The sequence below is a fragment of the Nuphar pumila genome, chromosome 1, assembly GCF_984573655.1.
Source record: "Nuphar pumila chromosome 1, dmNupPumi1.hap1.1, whole genome shotgun sequence".
NCBI classification, from domain to species: domain Eukaryota; kingdom Viridiplantae; phylum Streptophyta; class Magnoliopsida; order Nymphaeales; family Nymphaeaceae; genus Nuphar; species Nuphar pumila.
This window is the reverse complement of record NC_143249.1, coordinates 11,025,499-11,049,918: the sequence shown is the minus strand read 5'-3', so window position 1 is coordinate 11,049,918 and position 24,420 is coordinate 11,025,499. Positions and strand designations below refer to the sequence as shown.

Below are 24,420 nucleotides of genomic sequence, written 5' to 3'. Positions count from 1 at the left end.
ATTATGTTGCCCTCTCATCGTAGTTGTACCTCTAGGAAGGTACGATCGTACTTTTGGACAAGTACGTCTCATGTGGGTTACGATGGTTGGATGATAAGGTTGTAGCAACCTCGATGCGTGCATTTAGCACCATGCTGAGATCACATAAATGGTGACCATTCGCCTTCACAGGCAAGATGCTCGAGTGGATCTAATAGACCAGAGCATGTAGTATGTAGCGGCGGTTAAGAAACCCCCGTCGTACCCATTCGATCTTCACGGTTCATCAAGGGAGAGGATGGATGGTACAAAAACTCTTATGGACAGGTTGTTAACAACCACCCCACGGGCAAAAGACTCGGCTTCCCCAGTCATCGGAGTTAGGGGAATTGGGATTACCATAAATTATCCTAGGTGGTAACTCCCAGACACTTCTGCAGAAGTTGGATGCATCCATGGGCCACGAATGCCTTTGGGGATTTACTCTCTTGGTCACTGACCGTCCCCTTAGGAGCGGACTCAGTCAGCCATCCGGGTTAATGAAAACACCTGACATAATAAACCCCCGGATCGGTCTCGGGTTTTTTTACGTTTCGCGTATGTGCGTACCCACAGGCCAGTTAATATCAGAACTTAAAGAATATCTTCATGAATAGTTGTAGATGATTGAGACTTGCACTGCTGGAAATGCTTCAACTAACAACTCTTTGCACATATTACACTTGTTAGAATAGATTACAATTGTATTGATTGCTTAAATATTATAACTGTTTATCTCATGAATGTCCTGTTTTATTTTCATTCTACTTATCTGTTCGTGCACCTACTGGTTTGTTATGAAACTGACCCATTTCATGGGCAGGTGAGGAGTAGGACTTCACTGGCGGCCGATGGCGTGGTGCAATATGGATCAAGATTTATCTTCTTTCTGCTGGCGGCTTGGCTCTGAGTCTTTTTGGAGTTTTCTTTAGATTTATTGAACTTTGGAACAAAATGCTCATTTTGTAATAAACTGCAGATTTTTAATCTATTGTCTTATTTCTTCAATTCCTTTAAGTTGTTGTACATGTGAATGATGATTTTCAGCTAACGTACCCAGGATTGTTGACTTGTGCTCCTTTCTAAATATCTTCCGCTGTCGTTTTTAAAAGTTAAAACTTTAAATCATTGAAAGGTTTTTCGATAAGGTTTTCGAAATCACAAGTCGAAATTTTGGGGCGTTACAATCAGAGCTAAGGGAAGAAAGGACTCTTGACCATTGAGCATCTGAATCGCGTTGTGAGTATTCAATATCTCTTGCTTGGTAACTGTATTTTGCATTGCTAACCTAAGTGGCTTGACACGTTCTGCTTATGTATCAGCATTGCTAGGTTTTCGTAAACTACTCATGTTACGCATGAATAATACGGATGTTTTTGGCTTCTGTCTCGAGCTTCTTGAAATTTTTGATCTTTGATATTCCTTATTTACTTTAAGGATGGTAAGGAACTCGAACGAAGATTCTGCTGACGAATGGTCAGAACAACGGAGATTCGTAATGGATTCTCTAAGTACCCTGGCAGAGGCTATGCGAGACCAGATTTGTTCCCAAAGGGATCAAGCACCCTTTCTCGAACCAAGGCAGCATACCGCAGTGACATATGAAAAAAAATTGAAGCTTGACCCCCCGACCTTCGCCGGTAAGCCCGACCCAGATATGGCTGAGAACTGGGTGAAGGAGGTGGAACGAGTGTTTGAGGTCTTGTCAGTTTTCGACGACAAGAAGACGTTATACGAGACCTTCAGGTTGAAGGACAATGCCCGCAACTGGTGGGACATGGCCCGGATGTGCAGTTTCTGAGAATTTCACCAATTCCTTGGGAAGCTTTCTTGGAGAACTACTTCCCGCCTCATGCGAGGGAGAAGAAGATGGAGTTCTTGGAGCTCAGCCAAGGTAATTCGAGTTTGACGGATTACCAAATTTCAGAGTTTAGAACCCTATTGCCCCAACCTGTTCGTGGATGATCGCGAGCGGGCAGTAAAGTTTATTCGGGGGCTGAAAGAGGGGCTCATGTATTGGGTCCTAACTAGTATTTCATCGACCTTCTCTACGGCAATTGTTGCCGCCACCCTCCTGAGTGAAACCTGGGAGCACTCTAAGAGTGCACAGAGCAGGAAGCCACCCGCTGCGGGTGGTAAGCCGAAGACATCATCTGGCGGCCTAGGCAAACGGTCGTTCTTTCCCATAAAGATCGAAGGAGGAAAGAAACAGTTTCCTCCTTCGAAGCGTCAGCAGCCTCAAGGCAACCCTCCAGCCAAGCAGCAGGTCGGCATTGTATGCCCCAGATGCCGACGATCTCACATTGGGCAGGCGTGTCCGCTCGAGACAGGCGGATGCCTGTATTGTGGCAAGATGGGACACTACCTCTGCGAATGTCGCAAAAAGGTGACTGATGACCTCAGGCAAAACAACGAAGCACCTCTGCTCCCTCGGCCACCGCAGCAGCAGCATCAGTCGAGCGGTCAGAAGAAGGTGTCGGGACGCGTCTACACCGCCATGGTCGAGCAGTTGACCAAGGGCGACCTAGTGCAAGGTACCCTTTTTGTTGCTAACCAAGCGGCCTTTGTGCTTTTTTATTGCGGTGCCACACACTCTTTTATTTCAGTAAATTTTACCGAGTTTTTACACATACCTGCAAAACCCTTACATAATACTCTTGAAGTGTATAACCCAATTGGGAAAAACACAATTTGTGCGGTCTACGTACCAGAGTTGGATGTAATCTTGGCAGATCGACATTTACTGGCTTGTGCTATCCTACTAGATATGACAGAATTTGACGTCATCCTAGGCATGGATTAGCTGCACAAGTATCATGACAAGATCTTCTGCCAAGATAGCAGGATTATCTTATCTCCACCAGGAATGCCCAAGGTGGAATTCAAGATCCTGAAACCCGTTCGGGCGAGCAAGTTGATTTTGTCGCTAAAGACACAGAACTACCTGAGGAAGGGATGCACTGCCTTCTTGGTCAGTGTCATCCAGTCTGAACCGATGCGAGCCCCGATCGAGGACTTGGAGTTGGTTTGAGATTTTTCAGACGTCTTCCCAGAGGAGCTGTCAGGACTTCCTCCGCCGCGTGAGGTGCAGTTCAGCATCGAGTTGCTACCTGGTACTGTGTCAATTTCAAAGGCTCCATATCGGATGGCGCCAACAGAGCTCGAAAAGCTCAAGAAGCAGTTGCAGGAGTGGATGGATCAGGGATTCATTCGCCCAGCGTCTCGCCCTGGGGAGCTCCTGTCTTGTTCGTGAAAAAGAAAGACGGATCATTGTGGTTGTGCATCGACTATCGGATGCTCAACCAGGCAGCAATAAAGAATAAGTATATGTTGTCACGCATTGAGGACATGTTCAACCAGTTGCAAAGGGCCAAGATTTTTTCAAAGATCGACCTTAGATCTGGTACCAACAGCTCAGAATTAAAGGAGATATCTCCAAGACGGCCTTACAAACCAGATACGGGCATTACGAATTTACAGTCATGCCTTTCAGACTCACTAACGCTCTTGCAGCCTTCATGGACCTCATGAACAGGGTGTTCAAACCCTTCTTGGACACCTTCGTGATCGTGTTCATCGACATCCTGGTATATTCAGACAGTTGGGAGCAACATCGTGAGCACTTGAGAGTTATTCTCGAAACCTTGCGAAAGGAGTGTATGTTCGCTAAGTACTCCAAGTGCGAGTTTTGGCTCGAGGAGATCATGTTTTTAGGGCATGTCATCTCCAAGGAAGGTGTGTATGTGGATCCGGCAAAGGTAGAGGTTGTACTCGGTTGGCAGCAACCGAGGAATATTCGTGACATCAGGAGTTTTCTTAAATTAGTTGGGTATTATCGGAGATTTATCCAGGACTTTTCTAAGATCTCTCTACCCATGACGAGGCTCCTAAAGAAAGAAGCTAAGTTCGTGTGGGACGACAAGTGCGAAAGCAGTTTTCAGATATTGAAGGAACGTCTTACGACTGCTCCTATTTTGGCTTTACCTTCGGGTCAAGGTGGATTCGTGATCTACACCGACGCTTCCGGGACAGGCTTGAGTTGTGTCCTAATGCAGAATGATAGAGTGATCGCATATGCATCGCGCCAACTTAAAATTCATGAGAAGAATTATCTGATTCATGATTTGGAGTTAGCAGCGGTGGTCTTCGCATTGAAGATATGGCGACACTATTTGTACGGAGAGCAATTTGAGGCATTTACAGAACACAAAAGCCTAAAATACGTGTTCTCGCAGAAGGAGCTAAATATGAGGCAGCGACGTTGGCTGGAATTCTTGAAGGATTACGACTCCACCCTGTCCTACCACCCAGGAAAGGCGAACGTCATGACTGATGCTCTAAGCCACAAGTCTCCCAGCGTTTTCATTAACTTGTTATTCGCTGGGTGGAAGCTAATCGAGGATCTGGTATTGTGGGAACCGTTTGCGGTCACTCAAAATTCGATTAGTCTTTCGAGCATGGTAGTTCAAGCTGAGCTATTATCCAAGATCTTTGTCAGACAGAAAATCGATGCGCAGTACGAAAAGTTGAAGGCTCTAGCGCAGCAGGCTGATACCCCCTTCCGTCTGAGAGAGGAAGGAAGTGTATGGCATAAGAATCGTCTCTGGGTGTCAAAAGATCCTATTTTGAGAGATGAGATTCTCGCAGAAGCCCATAAGTCCAAGTACACGATTCACCCTGGTGGCACGAAGATGTTCAAGGATTTGTAGCGCAGATATTGGTGGAGCGGAATGAAGCGAGACGTAGCCGAGTATGTCTCAAAGTGCTTGACTTGCCAACAGATTAAGATCGAGCATCAGCGACCAGGCAGAGTGATGCAGCAGATGGAGATTCCACAATGGAAGTGGGAGGACATCACAATGGACTTCATCGCCAGTTTGCCGAGGACGCGGAGGAAACACGATGCTATTTGGGTGATCGTGGATCCACTCGCTAAATCGGCGCATTTCCTCTCTATCCGCCTTAGTCAGTCACTGAACAGCTTGGCGGACCTCTATGTCCGGGAGATTATGAGATTGCACGGTGTTTCTGTGTCAATCATCTCTGATCGTGACCTGAGGTTCACCACCAGGTTTTGAGAGCAGCTACAGTTGGCCTTGGGCACGAAACTGAAATTCAGCACAGTCTTCCACCGTCAGACCGACGGACAATCTGAACGTACGATTCAGACTTTGGAGGACATGATGCGAGCTTGTATGATGGACTGGAAAGAAGAATGTGACTCTCATACCGGGAGGCCGAGGTAGGGGAAAGTCGCACGATGGGTTTGTAAGAATGAAATAAAATTATAAGGAATTTGTGATAGAATAGTTTATTTGGCATGCATTCTCACTCGTAGAATTTCCTAACTGGTGATTATCTGTGTTGTGTTTCTGCATCTGTATTCTTTTGAAATTTCATGCTTATTGTTGAAGCTCTACGAGTAGACTCATTGCTAGAAAGACCTTATTCTTGTATTTTCGCCTTGCTCACTGTTATAAGTTACTATAAATGCCTTATTGATTATTGCCTGATGAATCTTGGATGCGACTTCTTGATTCTTAGTATTCGAGCATGCCAAGCATAATACAGACATTTATAAAACCTTGTGATAGGGTATCTATCGAGAACCCACAAATTTACTTTCGTAATTAGACATGAAGAAAAGTATAGTACGGGAGGTCATTCAGTACCTCAAAGTGATTAAGAAACTCCTTATTGATATCCATGAGATGATACCGGCCTCCACAGGCCCCTCTACTCAGAGAGCAATTCATGTTATGCACGAACCAAAAGAATCATAAAACATTATGTTGCCCTCTCATCGTAGTTGTACCTCTAGGAAGGTACGGTCGTACTTTTGGACAAGTACGTCCCATGTGGGTTACGATGGTGGGATGATGAGGTTGTAGCAACCTCGATGAGTGCAATTAGTACAATGTTGAGATCACATAAAGGGTGACCATTCGCCTTCACAGGCAAGATGCTCGAGTGGGTCTAATGGACCAGAGCATGTAGGATGGGGCGGCGGTTAAGAAACCCTCGTCGTACCCATCCGATCTTCACGGTTCATCAAGGGAGAGGATGGATGGTACAAAGACTCCGATGGACAGGTTGTTAACAACCACCCCACGGGCAAAAGACCCGGTTTTCCCCAGTCATCGGAGTTAGGGGAATTGGGATTACCATAAATTATCCTAGGTGGTAACTCCCAGGCACTTCTGCAGAAGTTGGATGCATCCATGGGCCACGAATGCCTTTGGGGATTTACTCTCTTGGTCACTGACCGTCCCCTTAGGAGCGGACTCAGTCAGCCATCCGGGTTAATGAAAACACCTAATATAATAAACCCCCGGATCGGTCTCGGCTGTTTCTACGTTTCGCGTCTGTGCGTACCCACAGGCCAGTTAATATCAGAACTTAAAGAATATATTCATGAGTAGATGTAGATGACTGAGACTTACACTGCTTCAACTAACCACTCTTTGCACTTATTACATTTGTTAGAATATACTACAACTGCTTTAATTGCTTAAATATCATAACTGCTTACCTCATGAATATCCTGTTTTATTCTACTTATTTGTTCGTGCACCTACTGGTTTGTTATGAAACTGACCCATTTCATGGGCAGGTGAGGAGTAGGATTTCACTGGCGGCCGATGGCGTGGTGCAACGTGGATCAAGATTCATCTTCTTTCTGCTGGCGGCTTGGCTCTGGGACTTTTTTTTTGGAGTTTTCTTAGATTTATTGAACTTTGCAATAAAATGCTCATTTTGTAATAAACTGCAGATTTTAATCTATTGCCTTATTTCTTAAATTCCTTTAAGTTGTTGTACATGTGAATGACGGTTTTTCAGCTAACGTACCCAGAATTATTGACTTGTGTTACTTTTTAAATGTCTTCCGCTGTCGTTTTTAAAAGTTAAACTTTAAATCTTTGAAAGGTTTTCGATAAGATTTTCGAAATCATAAGTCGAAATTTTGGGGCGTTACACATCACAATGGACTTCATCGTCAGTTTGCCGAGGACGCGGAGGAAACACGATGCTATTTGGGTGATCGTGGATCCACTCGCTAAATCGGCGCATTTCCTCTCTATCCGCCTTAGTCAGTCACTGAACAGCTTGGCGGACCTCTATGTCCGGGAGATTATGAGATTGCACGGTGTTTCTGTGTCAATCATCTCTGATCGTGACCTGAGGTTCACCACCAGGTTTTGAGAGCAGCTACAGTTGGCCTTGGGCACGAAACTGAAATTCAGCACAGTCTTTCACCGTCAGACCGACGGACAATCTGAACGTACGATTCAGACTTTGGAGGACATGATGCGAGCTTGTATGATGGACTGGAAAGAAGAATGTGACTCTCATACCGGATTGACAAAATTTGCGTACAATAACAGTTATCATGCGAGCATCGGAATAGCCCTGTACGAGGCCTTGTACGGGAAGCCTTGCAGATCACCTGTCTACTGGGACGAGGTTGGTGAATGGACGCAGGATTCACCAATAGTGCTACAACACTATACTTAGCCCCAGTTGTTGGCTTGGTAGAAATTTTTTCATAGTTGTTTGAGTACATAAGTTCGGTCATGTACGTATTTAAGATTGATGTATGTATTCCTTTTGAGATGATACATAAACCTGATCCTGATTAGTTGCAATTGTACATATCATACGCATGAATCTGAAATTTATTTAATGGTTGTATGACTGTATGTTTGGTTGATTATGCACGGAATTGATCATTAATGGTGTGTTCTACAAGCATCTATTTGCATGCATATGTGCTTGGTTTAATGTGCATTCATATTTTATGTGTTTTGAATGTGCATTGTGAACATATTGGAAACCGTGTGTTGCATGTTTACTGAAATTTTGCAAGTTACATAAATCATTGTTGATATGTGTTGGTGGTGAAAAAGTCTTTTTGTATTTTACATGTATGCCTTACCCGACCCATATGTATTATGAGTCTGGATATTATACGAGACCTGACCCATATTGTAAAACAAAGTGTATAAATATAAGTTCTAGGTCACGATTTCTACATTGGAAATCATGACAGCCACAACCCCTCTTCTTTTTTTCATCTTCCTTTTCTCGTGAGACAAATTCTGGTGAAATCTGACATGGTATCAGAGCAAAGATCCATCTAGGGTTTTGAAGTTGCTTCCAAAAGGTCTGACCTGAGAGATCGACCTCCTTCCAATCAAGAGGTTCCTTTCTTCTTTCTTTTCTCCTTTTTTGCAAATCTGACCTGAAATCTATCTACCTTCTTGTTTGGAATATTTACATATGACGTGAATCCCTAAAATCAACCTACTTTTCTTCTTGTCTGGAATATTCAGTTCTGGTCATGAATCCGCATCAGATCTAAAGTATTCTAGTTTCTACGTATTCTCGGCTTTACATTATGTCTTAAATATTCAAACCTGATCGTGCATCTGCATCAGATCTGAAGTATTCAATCTCTGCGCATTCTCAATTTTCTTTTAACTTGACTGAAATATTCAGATCTGATCATGAATCTACATCAGATCTGGAATATTAAGTTTCTAATTGACATTAATTCTATATACATCAGACCCAAAGTTGGATTTGTGTTTTGTTTCTGCTTAGACTTGATATTTGACATCAGATCTGAAATCTGAGTCCAACCTATCAAGTATATACAGACTTCTTCTTGTCGTCATATCTAATATTCATATAATATTTTGTTCTTTGCCCGCACAATATCCACCTGCGACTTATCTGAAAACACTTTCAGATTTTAACTCTGTCCAGCGTGTGCTATTCAGAACTTCTTCCTGCATCAATCTCAACTTTAAAGAAAGAAAGGAAGATAGATGGGGAGAAAAAGAGAAAAGAGAAGTGAGGAAGGGAAAAGAACACAATCACGAATTTGCGTAGCCAATCTATCCTCCAAATGTCTTCCTTCTTCAATAAGAGTTGCACAAAAATCACTTGAATTACAAACACGAGAATGAATCGCCCTTTGCTAAGGAAGCACGGAAAACGAGGTAGAAACTATCCTAGATCTAGAAGCTTCCAAACTCTGATACCATGTAATGAAATGGTGATCTTCCACAAAAGCACGAAAGCTTACAATAGGTGTATATTGGAGACGCTACAAGCACAACCCACAAAAAGGGTATAAATGGAAGAATATAATATAAAAATAATAATCTTTATTTCATATGAAAAAAGCTTAAGAAGCATTGATTACAAAGGAGAGGGGATCACCCCTATTTATACAAGAAGAGAGAGGGGGGAGAAGAGCTCTTCTCAAAGAGTCATTGGACTAGGTCCAACGACTATAACTCTAGTCAATATCCAATGTGATCTTGACTAGATAAAAAAAGTCTAGTTCAAAATGAACTAGACAAAAAATAAAATAAAAAGAATAAAGAAAAGAAAATTATAAATATAAATAAATATTATATTATTATATTATATATATTATATTTTTAACATAGTTCACTTTAGAACATTTCTCTCCAAACTTGGAATGATTTTGATAGCATCATCTCAAGTTTGGGGGGCAGTGTTGAAATGTGTTATGTAATATGAGGTTTTTCATTGAGAATCGAACTCAATACCTCCCGCTTACCAAATGGGTGGAAAAGGAAGATGAAAGGAAGAAGATTAAAAAAAGGCAATTGATGTAGTTTTTGACAAACATCAGCCCTTGAAATGCAATCTCTCCTATGTTATGATGCAATAAAAGGAAGCAGAATGAGAAGGCAAGTGGTGACATGGGAGAGGGAAATACAAATGCAAAATATCTTCCACTAGAGCGTAATAAAAAAGTAACAACATTGAGATCACCCAAAGGCATAATAGTTAAATTAACCAAAAAACATACAATAAAGTAGTTCTAAAAGTTTTTATCAAATGAATAAGGTATTATTCAGTGATTTCTCTTGTCATATCTGGAATAAATTTTAAATTTAGTTTCTCCTATTGCTGGAGTGCAATAGGAGAGCAAATCAGCACTCAATGGGGGAGTGTGAAGCAGCAGTAGGTCTATTGTCTGAAGAGATAAATGCAACTACTCCATCTCAATATGCAAGTTTAACTAAAATGATCGCTTATCAATAGGTGCCCACAAGCAATCAAACATTATGGAAAATGTTTCGGTAAATCCAACATAGATATTAAGATGCATCAAAAACTCTCAAATAACACGAAATATAGAAAATAGCATACATCTAACAAGAGAAAGATATCAGGTCTGATATTGCTATTTTCAAGACTTTGTGCCTGTGGCAATGTCCGTGGGTACCCATCAAGAAGCCACCCTCTTTCTTTTGCATCTTGTTGCGACAATCTTGCCTTCACGATCTACAGCAACAAAACAAGATTTCATGGTAGTGAAAGTCACTAAGCAGAAAAATCAGTCGAACCTTAGCAATGGTACATCTGTCACAATGTCATCTGGAACTAGGAGCCCATTCTCCATATACGTTTTCACCATCAGTCCGATTTTTGTTCCAGAAGATACTTCAGCTCTCAAAAGATCACCAGTTGATATATGCACCAAACCATACTGAAAAAAAAACGAACAAACTTGTACTGAATAGCTGCAAAAAAAAATGCATATGTACTACATGCTGGAAAGCTATAACACCAAGGAAAAAAATATATTTTACACATATTGACATACTGATCTTTGTCTTAGGATCTATATGCTCATATAATCAGATTGCCTTAACATATAAAATAGATCAGTAGCATTAGCATGTATACCTGTATCATAACTGTTCTTTTCACTTAGTTCACCTTATTATAAGTACCACCTACAGTGACTAATATAAGGACCATTTTGCAATGCTCGCCATATATTCTTGGATCATACCACCAATTGTGAGAACAACCCATAATAATCCCATATGCATCAAACCAAGCTCTCATTCCTACCCTATACACATTACCTGTTGTCAACAGGTACCTGTGTAGGGTTAAGCCTCTTTTTATTGTATAGATTACTGTCATTCCCTCCCCTTGTATAGGATTTCCATTCCAGAAGCTTCACCCCCTTTAACAATATCTTCAGTCAAAACATTTGTCACTAACGGTTCCACTGATTAAAATGCTTTTCTCTGGACTTTGAGCATCATGATATTGTTGAATTGTCAGGATTTATTCTCTGTTATAATCGATGTCATCTGAATAGTTAATATAGTTCTTAATAAAATGTCTTTTTGTAGAAGGCGTACACCAATTGTGTTTCGTATGTGGCACTTGGTCCTCCCATCATTTGTTTTCACGTTTACTGGGAATCATATCCTGATCAAAGGTTCTATAAAAGAAACCAAGTTAACACTACGCAACCAAATTTGATCTATGTTTGAATTGTTCCTTTCGCTCTATATGTCACAAAACACTAAATTCTACCCACATACATGATCATTCCACTTGATTAATCTCAAACGGTTATAAACAAAAAAAAAATCGATTAATGTGAACGATTATCTCAGAAATGCATCTATCAAATCCATTGATAACTTCCAAAAGGAACACATATCTAAATTGTGCAGATTATATTTACTTATCGTCTCCTTATTCTCAATTTGACATGTTCATCGGATGCCGTGGCTTCTTTTGAATGTATTTAATCTCGATTCGTACTAATTACTCAATAATTTATGAAAAGAAGGGAAAAGAAACAAAGAAGGATAGCTCTGTACCTTCTTAGTGATCAATTCACACTGAGTTCCTTTCCCTGAATCCGGCGCCCCGATGATAATCACTTTGAGAGGCACCTCCCGTGAAGAACTCGCACACAATCTCTGCAAAACGATAGCATAAGCATCGATTCTGCGCGGCAGCAAACCCCATAAACTTCGAAAGCTTAGCGAATTCCTTACCCGAACTCCGCGCCTTCTTCTGCAGAACGCCCCATGCTTGAGGCAAACTCTAGGGTTTCCAAGATCGGCAGCGGAAGAGTAATTGGCACAAGAGGATAACGGAAGGGATAGAGAGGAACAAGGAAGGGGGCGGGAGGAAGAGAGGGCAAGACGAGAAGCGTCGGGGCGAGGAGAAGCGATCGGCCGCTGGTGGAGAGGTAGCGAGGGCACGGAGTACGCCATCGAACGAGCGAAGATGGAGAAGAACCGAGGAATCGCTTCGCGCTTCCTCCTCTAGGGTTCGCGAGCGCGCGCGCGCGCGCGCAGATAAGCCCGTTGGGAACTTGAAAGGTTGGGAGAGATTCGTGGACGCGGTTCGCCCGTTGTATATATATGTTTCTTAGGAAAAAATACAAAATTACGCCTATCGGTTGGCCTATTTATAAATACGCGATAACTTTCAGGATATTACTAATACCCTCCTAACTAAGAAAATAACTCTCACAAGATAGGCGTGTGTTTGTAATATCTCAAAAACTAAAAAAAAAAAAATTGGAATTATCATTTACCGGTTGGATTGGGTTTGTGGCTGGGTTGGATGTGGGTCCGGTGGGCCAAAGCCACTGGATCAGACCTGACCTGGCTGGAACCTTGCATTTGGATCGGTTCCTGTATATAAGGATCCAGTTTGTTATTGGGTCCAGTCAAATGTATGGTAAGTTGGTAACGCTACCTGTGACTAGGAGTGCAATTAATGGATTGACTATGGGCTGGATCATGCTAGGTTTCAATCTGAAATGCACCCAAAGGGATCCAAATCTGAGTTAGGATCCAAATGAGATCCGACGAGGCATGGTTGAGTCGGAATTTGAAGGACTGACTAAAAATGAGTTTTTTAGGTGTAAAAAATGTAAATGGATCAGGTCTGATCTAAATTGAAATGTATTGTCAGTACAAAACATTGATTTGAATCGGACCAAAGTCCAAAAATAGATTGATGAAGCAGATTTGGATCTGATCAGAATTTACATTTGGATCTCAGCCTTGGGATCCATATTAAGATATAATGTGTCGTTTGGATTGAATATCCACCTAAACCCAATCTCCTTGCACCCCTGCCACTAACCACAGTAAAACTCCGCGGAGAACATACCTTTCAATAAAACTTTGAAGTATTCACATTATATGCAGCATCCCAGAATGGTGGGTATGCAGCGATCTGATTAACAGACACCCATCTTGGCATTTCTTGAGATGGGTGTGGTCTCTAGGGGTGACAACAGGTTGGGTTTGGTTCGGACCCTGGTGGAACCAGACTTGGACCAGTTTTGTGGGTATGGTATCGGTCCACTATAAGAAAAACCATACCCGGACCCGATAAGAACTACATGAACCATACCCGGACCTGATAAGAACTACACGAACCATACCCGGTAAAAACCATATTTTTTATCATTTTTACATTGAAAACTTGCGTGTCTTAATCAGAACTCCGGTTGTGACCAAGTCTGGCATAAAATTTCACAAACTATACCCGGGTCTTAGTCAGGTCTTCTTATTTATCACTATACCCGGACCCTATAGGATTTGGTTCAAGTCGGATCCGGGTAAACCAGGCCCGTTGACACCCTTAGTGGTGTCCCTCTCGAAAAATATTGAGATGGGCAGAGCTCCATCCAAGCATGCAGCACCGCTGCATAATAAATGACCTCAACTTTGAAAACCAATAAAACGAGTGATACTTTTTTTTTAAAACTAGCGAGACCTTATCTCTTTGAAACTACGAAAGAACTTTTGATTAAATTGTTTAGGGGACAGAAAAATGTCACCGAAATTTTGGGTTAAGCACCGCCCCGTTCGCAATATCCATCAGTGAAAAACCCTAAACCCTAGATCCCCCCAGCAGCAGCAAGGAGTACACCCTTGCAGCAACATATGTGCACTCAATCCACCACGTGCTATTGTGTTCGCATTCAGCAACACTAGCTCATGATTACAACATTCACTCTAACGCTTCTCACTAAAAAAGAACATGCAAGAAGAAGAAAGGGGGGTTTTGAAAAAAAAAATCATTTAATTTTAGAAATTCACTCTTACTATAATCACTATTACATGAAGCTTAAATAAAAGAAGAAAAAAAGAAAGACATTGGAAACTTTCAACGTCTACCCACTAACAACTAAAATACTTAATAAAAAAATAACTAATATATTTTCTACCCTAGGCGTATAAGACAAACATTAAAAACCTACCTACTTGCATAAAATTTTAAAACTAACATAATGTCTACCAACGTTATTCAAACTTGAAAAGTCGATAAAGGGGAGGAGAGACCAACGTCTCCCTCCTTGAGCTTAAAACCACCACTTCATGTGGTCAATGGAGGGGGTCCTTAGTCCCAATGGGTGAGAAGACCTCAAAATTGACCTTGCTGAATTCAAAGCCACATAAATGTGAGTTCAGCTAGGCTAAGAAAAAAATATACAGAAAATATAAAAATACAAAAATTAAAATTGAAATCCTAAACATAGTCAAAAATTAATTTTTGAATGCCCCAGCTTTGGTAAGAAAATCAAGACAAAATGCATATGATACTTCGAGTTTTATGATGTCAACTTAAGACTATTGGTGTCATGTCAAATGGAACACAAACGACAATAAGCTAATAGTGAGCAAAAAGAGATAACAAGAAAAAACAACCTACCGTCAATAATATCCCCTTGTCATTTTTTACTTTTTTGTAGTCTACCATAAGAAATGTAACGACCCCGATTTATAACTCAGTTTTTTTATAAAAATAAAAAATAAACTCAACAAAAACATGTAAATCGGGATTATCACGGTTGTTGTGCCAAATTATTCACTAACTCAATTGCAGAAATGAAAGTACATCATTATAAATTGAATTGAATAAAAGTTTAAATCATTCATAATAGGCCAGATTCAAAACCACCTCCGAACAAAATGTCCAAGCCACAACTAAATCTTCCTAACACGAGAAACCAAAACCACCACATCGACAAGTACCAAGCAAAGCCCACTGACAGTTGAGCAAGTATAGGATCACTCAGCCTCTTCATAACCTAAAATTTGTTAAAGTAGAGGAGTCAGACAACCCGAGTCTGAGTAGAAAATAATATACTTACAATAAATGCATGATATCATAATACATTAAGTACAGTCTCGTACATCAATCATACAACACATATCTTAGCAGACAATAAAAACGAAGTAATGCTAATTGACAAAATAGCAAGACAATTTAGTGCATACTTATTCATGTTAAGATTTGCAACAATACAACAAATCATGCACATGCACAAATATTTAGAAAAATACATGAGCATATACAAGTTGCATGAACTTACCATCTCAGTGATGTGAGTCTATCATGCATGAGTAGGTTCTTATATTCAATTATCATTTTCTTGCTTAAATAATGCATGCAATGGTCTATCTGCCAGCATTTTACATTCTATTTTCATTTGCCAATTACACATCTGTGAGTACAACACAAAGTTTCTTCTGTTTAAAGGTACGGCCCAGGCTTGTATATTCATTCTCTTATGTTTTATTAGCCTATGTGATGCCTTAACACTAGTTATATCTCTAAAGAGGGACAATAAATTCGAAAGAGTTCTCAAACTCCTGCAACTTGTATCAGTATTTTCTCATGAGTTTTACTTACCACACCGTAGACAAGTCATGATAGTTTTTCCTAACACCAACTATGTGATGAGGGACAATGCAACTATTCAGGTATAAACAACATCCTCACAAAATCAATAGCAGTATCATGCATACTCTCTCAATAAGTCATACGAGAATTAATTTTATTTTAATTTTGTAATTAACTCACTTATTAAGTGTGTCAATGCAAATATGCAAACATATTCTTGGTTCATATGCAATAATATTCATGGCACCATATGCATGCACTTGATTAGTTGCTACCAAAAAAATTATACAAGTAATGTAATCAACATGGATTTAAATAGTCAGAATAGGTTAATTATTCATATGTATGTATGCACATTTCAAACATGACATTGAATTTTAATTCACTTAATGTATGCAACTTATGCATTTTCAGATCATGCTATCACACAAACATATAATGCATCATTACGTGCATACATTCAATTGCAAAGCATTTCAATTGCAAATTTTATATCATAATTCCTTTGCAGGTGACACAAATATATTTGAACATTGCCAATATCATGCCTCATTATGCTTGCTGCATAATCAGATTGCATGCATCCAATATCATAATTTATGTTTCATATAATGCACATCATGAATTGCCAACTGAAAAAGACTTAGGCATTAAAATGAACAAGTGAGGTAAATTCAAACCTCTGTTTACCTATTTTTGTAGAATCAACCAGAAATCATAGAAAATATATCTCGCTTTCATTTTTTTACTAAGTGCACCTTAATATGTTGAAAAACAAACCCAAGAAACATATCTCAAAAACCAACTATACATAAATTATAAAATTCATGTAACTACAAATTATTCTTGAAAATAACATACCAATTCTTGTAATCTCTAAAAAGAACTCCAACTTGAACATTTTTCATAGATTTACTAGTAACTCTTTTTGCAATATCTTCTACTATATGTTGGATCTATCACAGTTTTTTCGGTATTTTAAATGAGTTGTTTTGAATTGGTTTTTGATACTTTCAAAATATCTAGTCAGAACAACTCTCTAACCAGAGCCAGAAAACTATGCTCTGTTACAGCGGACATTTTTGTCTCAAAACAGACTCAAATCAAACAAAATAACATGTTAAAATCAAGTTCTAAATCTGTAGAACATCACAATATTTTTATTTATTTATTGATCTGTATTTTAAAAGAAACAAAATTAGTTTGACAATTGATCGGGTCACAAACAGAAACAACAGTATAGAGTTATCATAACTCTTGATGAAATCATAAACCATAAGCTAAATGTGGCATTAAGGCATGATTCACCATTGTTATAGCATGAATTCATAATTAGTCATTTTTTATGCTGACCCATCATTGAAGATTCATAAATTCAGTTGGTAAAGCACAATACACCATATATCTAATCTTTAATTCATATTTGACACTAATCGCATGAGGAATAAATTAAATCATGATATTCTAGATCATTACAACAATAACAACATCATTATTCACTTTTTTAACATGACATAATCCACTAACATGCTCACAATAATATGATTCAAACCAGAAAACCAATCTTCTAAAATCGATTTTGCCCTTTCTAATCCACAAAATAATTTTTTCATATTTTAAACATAGATATAGATAAGAACTAGATTTGCAGCATTATGATTTACAAAAAACACTCAAACATGTCATCATATGCCCATTATATATGTTCAACAAACCCATAAAATACAAATATAAACATTCACCGTGATTTTTTCTTTTAGAGTTTCAAAACTAGTTTTCTCCAAAAATATTTTCTCAAAACCGATTTACCAAAATATCGTTTTGGGTTTTCAAAAGACTTTTTAATATAGATTCATTAGTCATAGACGATTTTAGGCATAAATCACATGTAGATCCAAGCTCTAGACCAAAAGAGGGTATGCCAATGCATCCCGAAATCGAACACCATGTAAGTAGAAATCCCCTACTTCGAAAACACTTTTCCCGTAATAAAACTTTTATTTTTTTTTTCTTTACACGCACTTCCTTTCCAGATGATTTAGGTTTTATTCAAGGTAGTTGTAGATCTCTAATTAGGGGTGGCAATCAGGTCGGGTCGGCGGGTCAGCATACCTCAACACGAACCCGACCCATTTATTAGATGGGTCGGATGTGGCAAACACGAACCCGACCCATTTATTAAACGGGTAACCGACACGACACGGTTAACCCGTTTAATAAACGGGTCGTGTCGGGTAAGGTTCAGGTAAACGGGTTGACTTGCCCCGCCTAACCCGTTTATTAAACAGGTCAGACGAGTTGAGGGGTTGGCATACCCCTAACACGAACCCGACCCGTTTAATAAATGGGTTAGGTGGGTCAACCCGTTTATGACGCGAACCCATTTAAGCCAAACCCGAACCCGGCTAAGAAGCGGGTTGGCGGGTCGTGTCAGATTTTGCCACCCCTATCTCTAATAGAGGTTTGGACTACCTCTAATGTTGGAAGGAAGAAGGATGTATAAAAAGGGGGGGCGCACGAGAGAGAGAGAGAGAGAGAGAGAGAGAGAGAGAGAGAGAGAGAGAGAGAGATGCAGTTCAATGTGAAGAGCTGGGTTGAATAATCACAAAAGGGAGGGGTGCCCCCTCCTAGTGGGTCTTCCTCTTTCTTCTAAAGATAAAACTATATCTCCAACTACCTATAGGTGGGACGTCCCACCTAGAAGACTCTCTACGTGAATCTTCAAACTATACTCAAACTCCTCCTCTAAAAGAATTCTAACCCTCTAAGTCTCTTAGGAGTTTTGCAAAAATAAAATTTCAATCTTTAACTAAATGTGGGGTGTAACACCTCCCAAAATCTCAGACTTATAACTTTTTAGAAAAATTTTGAAAGCCTTATAATCATTACTTTATCAAAGTTTTAAATAGAAATTCAATGGAATTTGGTATTTTGAAATAACAAGTCAATGAACATTGGGCACATTACTTGCGAACATTTCCTTTACACAACGGATTTGCAACTCTGTATATTCATTGAAAACAAAAAGATTCAAAATGAAGTTTTGAAGTTTTATACGAAAAGTGAGATTTTAAAGAAACCCTTATACCAAGTTACAAAAATGTCATCAAGATCGAAACATCAGGAAAAAAGTCTTATATTGATACCATCATGTCATCGCTTGTCGTACTAATCTAATCATCACATGTACTCATGAAATAGGGTCATATCGATAAAAATTTGGTAGGTGCATGGGAAACAAGATTCAGAACAAAACTAACAAATATGTAGTTCCATTCATAATATGAAGTTCATAATAAGTAAAAATGAGCATGCTAATCTTGTTTCTATATCGTTTTGATGTTATCAGATGTCTCTGAAGAGTGATCAAATGAGCAAATTGAGCTTAATGAGTATGCTAACAAAATTCAGAACCAAACTAATATATACGTTGTTTCTTTCGCAGTGTGTAAGTCAAAATAAGTAAAATAAACATGTTAACTTTGTTTCGATATTAAACTGTCTTGAGGGTACACACAAGAGAGAACATAGAAACAACTAAGATTGCCTGGGGGTTTATTATACTATATATTCCTATGGAGACGATCAATGACCGAAAAAGAATTCCCCATAGACATTTGTGACAAGGGATGCATCCAACTTATTCAGAAATTCATGGGAACTACCACTTAGAATAATTTTTTATAGCCCTATCCCCTAACTCTCGTGAATGAGGACATTGAGTTATTTGCTCGAGGGTAGTTGTTAACAACCTGCAAAAATATCTAAATCAAATATCCATCTTATTTAAAAAAGTCTAAATGTTATTAAAAAAACTATAAAAATCTCTAAAACCTAATTAAATATCTATGATATTTAAAAAACTAAATGAAAACCTTAATTCTAGCAAACAACATTCATAGTTTTCATAATTAAGCTAATTGAAACAAAAATAACAAAATTCTTAAAATTTTAACTAAAATCAAACATGTGGATCATGTATAATGTTAATTAAAAAATACAAAAATACTTAAATTAAATATTTATCTTATTTTAAAAATAAAACAAAATCTAAATGCTATTTAAAAAAACATAAAAAAAACTCAAAAACTTAATTAAATATTCATGTTATTTTTAAAAAATGAAAACCTCAATCCTAGCAAACACCATTGATAGTTTTCATACATAAGCTAATTGAAATAAAAATGAACAAAATCCCCAAATTATTGAAATGCAATTATTTAAGAAAAAGTAAATCAAAAGCCTAATTCCTAATCCTAACAAACAATAATCATAATTTCATGTTCTAATTGAAAAAAAAAACCCACAATAAAACACTATTTAAAAATTATTAATTAAAGCATCAAAGAAGGGGCAAAGAGGGAGAGGACCTCCTCGCTGCTGCGGTGTGAGGTTGTTCCATTGCAGGAAGGTCTGGAGAGTGAGGGAGGGGCAAAGAGAGAGAGGGGTGGGGCCCCTGTGGGCATGGGCATCCTATGCTTGGGGTTGCAGGGAGGGCCAAAGGGTGAGGGCCTGCGGCGCAGCTAGGCAGTAGGGTTAGAGAGAGAGACTAGGGCAAAATCGAGGGATTGGGGAACAAACAACCCCCTTTTGGTCGGGCACAGTGGGCACTGCCGATGTTATACGCAGGTTAGGGTGGGCGTGCCCACCCTGCCCCATATCCCTCTTAAGGGATTTCAGCGGGTCAGGGTGGGCACGTGCCCACCCTCCCGTTAACGTGGCTCCGCAGAGCCACGGCGCTGAAGGCATCCATGACATGAGGTTAGATTGGTCAAAACAACCTCAATGAGTTCCAACTAGGGGGTTCTTTACCCATAATGCTACCAAATTCATCCGTCAACATATTTATTGAATTACAACCAAGCAGAAGACCAGATCAACAGGTACAAGAACGCAGTTAACAATCCAAGTCTAACAGGCCGTTAACAATCCAAGTCTAACAGGCCGCATCTGATACATAAGGGATTATCATATTGTCCCTAAATTGCTACTAATTGCACCCTTTTAACAGATGGGGAATCCACTAGTTGGCTGATAATGTCACTTTCTTAGCTTATTAATTCACATCAAGATTTCATAGATATATTTTCGACATGCTTACATCAATAGCAGGGAGAAAATGTGGACAAAGAGTTTGGCATAATTTCAGGAAGCTTGCAATAAAACATATCCAAGATGGACAAGATCAAACTAGATCAAGTTGTTCATAACACCTGCACCTCTTCCACTTAATGTTTACTCACTTACTGTGACAATCCAGTGTTCAAAGTCTTGAGCAGAAGAAGAAAATGTTGCAAAAACAAAAATGTTGTATTGAGAAATAGACTATATAACATTTTCTCAGCATCAAATTCTTTAAGTCTTCGATAGGATTCAGCAACGCCTCCACATAGAATATTAAATTTCAACACAGCCAATAGCTAGAGACTTGTAACTAAGCCACACAAAGACACACCTGACAGAAGGAAATAGATTGTTATGAATGAGTTCCATCGTACGCCCAACCAAAAGCAAATCAAGCAGGACCTTCAGAGCCAATCTGAAGGTCAGCCTGGTTTCAAGCTGGTTCTTGAGGTCTGGTCCCAAGCTCAGTTCAGTAAACAGCATAAAGCCCGAGATCGCTCCACCCCAGATTATTTGCTGGCTCCCATTCTCCTTCAGAATAGGGAAACTAACCCAGCAACACCATGCACTTTTATGGCTAAGGGTTACTTTCAGTCTACTTTATTTTTTCAAAAGTGGTGCAATTAAACCTTTGATAAAAAGAAAATGCCCATCCATATTCCTTACCTTGGGCACCACCTGTAGTACTATCATGTCTAATTACAGCGGCTGTGGCCCAAAACAAACACAGTTGATAAAAAAGAAGTCAAAGCAACAACCAGAAAGCAGAAAGAAACCAGATATCAATCAAACCAAATCCAGAAAACTCTTTCTATATATTGTCAATATAAGACCTGTTAAAATTTAATCTTCCTAGGATACTGCATCCCCAAAACCTGTTAAAAACGAGAATGACAGCAACCATGCATGTAATTCACAGGTTTGGAGATTATGGTACATGACAAACAATACAAGTTGTAAGATAGGTTCTTCATATTTATTCCCGCCAGTGCATAACTTGCAGATGATGCAACTCACTTCAGTTATACTGTTGTCAAAATCATAATTCATATTATGTGAGGATTTATAATAGTGTCTATCAAGCGTTCCCATCACCTACACAGTCGTTTTAAGGTTAGTCAGCAAAGCAAAATGCAAGGTTAAAACTAAATTTGCAAAGAATTGAACTGAAAACATGTTATTCATATCTGATCAATCAATTACATAATTTTGAAGAAAGAAACAATGCATGGATCGTCCGCAAAACTAGATCTAGCTACTTGATGAAAATGAACTTGAGCCATGGTCCTCTTCTCCTCGGGTGAAGCTTCTTGCTCTGCTGTCCTCAGTCTAGTTTGACGGATGAGAAAAGGAAATGCACAAACCAGAAAGAAGAAAGGAACCCTACAGTCCCAGTAGCAAGCATAATCGCCAAAACCATGACAAGCGAGTACCCAATGTATAGGGTAGCAGAAACTGGGCCGCTTAGATTCTGAAGATAAAAAACAAGGTAGTTGATGGAGTACAGAAAGATGTAAATAGCAACAGAACCAGAAGCAAAGAATGACTTCCACCACCACCTCCAGTCCTCCACACAGAGATGCATGTAAGTGAGAACAAGGGAAACTTCAGCGCAAACAACAACGAGGAGAATCAACACAACAAACAGGAACCCGAAAACATAGTAAACATGGCCCATCCATATGCTTGACATTATAAAGAAGAGCTCAATAAAAAGTGTGCCAAAAGGAAGTGTACCGGCACCAAGAACAAGCAACCATGAGGGGTACTTCTGAGCAGGTATTTCTCTAGGAATCTGATTGGTTCGGACTGGGTACTCGATGTGTGGAGCCTTTGCACCAAGATATCCACCCACAAGAGTAAGCGGCACAGAGATGCAAAACCAAAGCAAAAGCAGGATAATGAACAAGGAGAAGGGGATGGCTCCAGTGCTGTGACTACCCCATAACAGAAAGTTTAGGAATGTGAGAATCAGAAACGCAATGCCAGGAAAGAAGCAAGCAACACGCCAAGAAACTGATATCCACCCAGAGCAATCACCACAGTTTATCGTTCTCCACAGTCTAACAGCAACATAACCAGCCAATATCCCAAGAAAAAGGAAGAAGAACAGCATGCCCGTAATCAGAGTTCCTCGTGAAGCCGGGGACATGAAACCAAGAGAAGCAAAAAGAATTGTCACTACCGCCATACCAAGAATCTGAACTCCATCACCCACCATTACACAAAGCAGGAAAGGATTCTCCGGAGCTCTAAACACATCACCAACAACAAGTTTCCACCCCGAGAGCTCCTCATTCATCTGTGCCTGTGCTTCTTTATCCATCTCTTCATAACGCGTGAGATCACGCCGGACGGTTCTTAGGAAGATCACAAAAACTATACCCGCAAGAAATGTAATGACCATGAGAGAATTGAGGATTGAAAACCAGTGCACTTTGGATCCTTCCATTTTCAAATAAGCATCCCATCTTGACGGCCACTTGATATCACTCTCCACGAACGAAACCTCGTAAGTGAACACTATAGGCTGCCCCTCCTTCACTACCATTGATAGCGCAGATGGATCACAGTTTATGGCAGACAGGTACTTATCATACATTTTCAGATTCTTAACCAGCTTTAGATCATGCTGTTGGCTACAAGGGACGACTTCAAATCCCACAACCATATAACCAGGCGTATCACCTCCCTTCTTCTCCACTGGCGGGATCATCTCCGCCGCATCTCCCGTTCCCATGACCCTAGCCACATTGCTCTCCTCATACTTATGAACCAACACAGTGAACTTTAAGTGATTGAACACATAGTATACATTAGAAGCGTGATAACCGACCGGGAAGCCCGTCCATCTGAGGTAATAATCATCCTTCTTCGTGTATCGGATCGCCGGAAGGTTATCGAGAATCGGGTTCACCTGATACAACTCATCTATCCTACGCTGGAGCAACTTGACTTGGTCTGATGTAAGAGGGTCGGTTTTGCAGAGAAAGATGTCGGCTTCGTTGCGCCGCATCTTGAATTGATACGGGGAATTCTCAATCCTATCGCCCATCAAAATCTCGCCGAGATTCTCAGCGCTGTCTTTGATCCCATCCTGGGGCTTGCAGAAGGGCAAGCTGTAATAGCTAAAGGGCATCTCTGTATCAACTGAAGTTATGGAATTCACCTTGACAGAAAGCGTTTCCCCTTCCAAGTACTTGTGGGGGTAACTACCTGGGAGGTAGAACCCATCTACAGAATTCAAGATCAAACACAGAATCGACACCAAGATTCTGAATCTTGGAAACGAATCCATTGGTAAACCACCCACTTTTTGATGACCACCAAGATTCTACAGTGTATACCAGATCTAAAAGATACCCAATAGAGGGTTACAAGTATGGATGAGTTTTTTCAGATTTTGGTCATGGTGGGATCTACAGATATGGCTTCTTTGTATTGGGTTGGTGACGGTGCATAGTCTATACATTACTTTTCATGAAGGGCAGGAGAGAAAACGAAGGAAAATGGGGAAAGTGATGTACAAGGCTTACCTACCTCTTGAGAAGAGCAGAGATGATGAACCAGGAGCAAGATGAGAGGCAGCTTTGTTACTCAGGGCATGCAGAGAGAGAGAGAGAGAGAGACTTATAGAAGAGGTTTGGCAAGGGTAGGAACGGTACAAAGGGCAACTTAGATGATCAAAATGACTGTAGCTGTCTTTCTTACTGTGGGAATTTTGGAGGTCTTGACGGCATTTCTGTGATGTAAATGACGCATTTG

General features: G+C 39.8%; 1 protein-coding gene and 1 pseudogene across 3 annotated transcripts in view; both read right to left on the bottom strand.

The window, feature by feature from the left end:
* LOC149847962 (adenylate kinase family protein) overlaps nt 1–12,217 on the bottom strand; it is a 95,999-nt gene extending 83,782 nt beyond the window's left edge. For both annotated transcript variants that reach the window (XR_016432634.1, XM_090010526.1), the window contains exons 1-4: nt 11,874–12,217; nt 11,694–11,795; nt 10,424–10,552; nt 10,213–10,347 (exon numbers count right to left, since the gene is read on the bottom strand). Coding sequence is in view for 1 of the 2 variants with exons in the window: in XM_090010526.1 (XP_089866652.1) it covers nt 10,213–10,347; nt 10,424–10,552; nt 11,694–11,795; nt 11,874–12,095 (588 nt within the window). In the remaining variant the exon portion in view is untranslated. The remainder of the gene's footprint in view (nt 1–10,212; nt 10,348–10,423; nt 10,553–11,693; nt 11,796–11,873) is intronic.
* Nucleotides 12,218–21,816: 9,599 nt separating this feature from the next.
* On the bottom strand, nt 21,817–24,297 carry LOC149847961 (transmembrane 9 superfamily member 11 pseudogene; annotated as a pseudogene). The gene has a single exon (XR_016432496.1). The product of XR_016432496.1 is annotated as a transmembrane 9 superfamily member 11 pseudogene (transcript).
* Between the last annotated feature and the right edge of the window lie 123 nt (nt 24,298–24,420).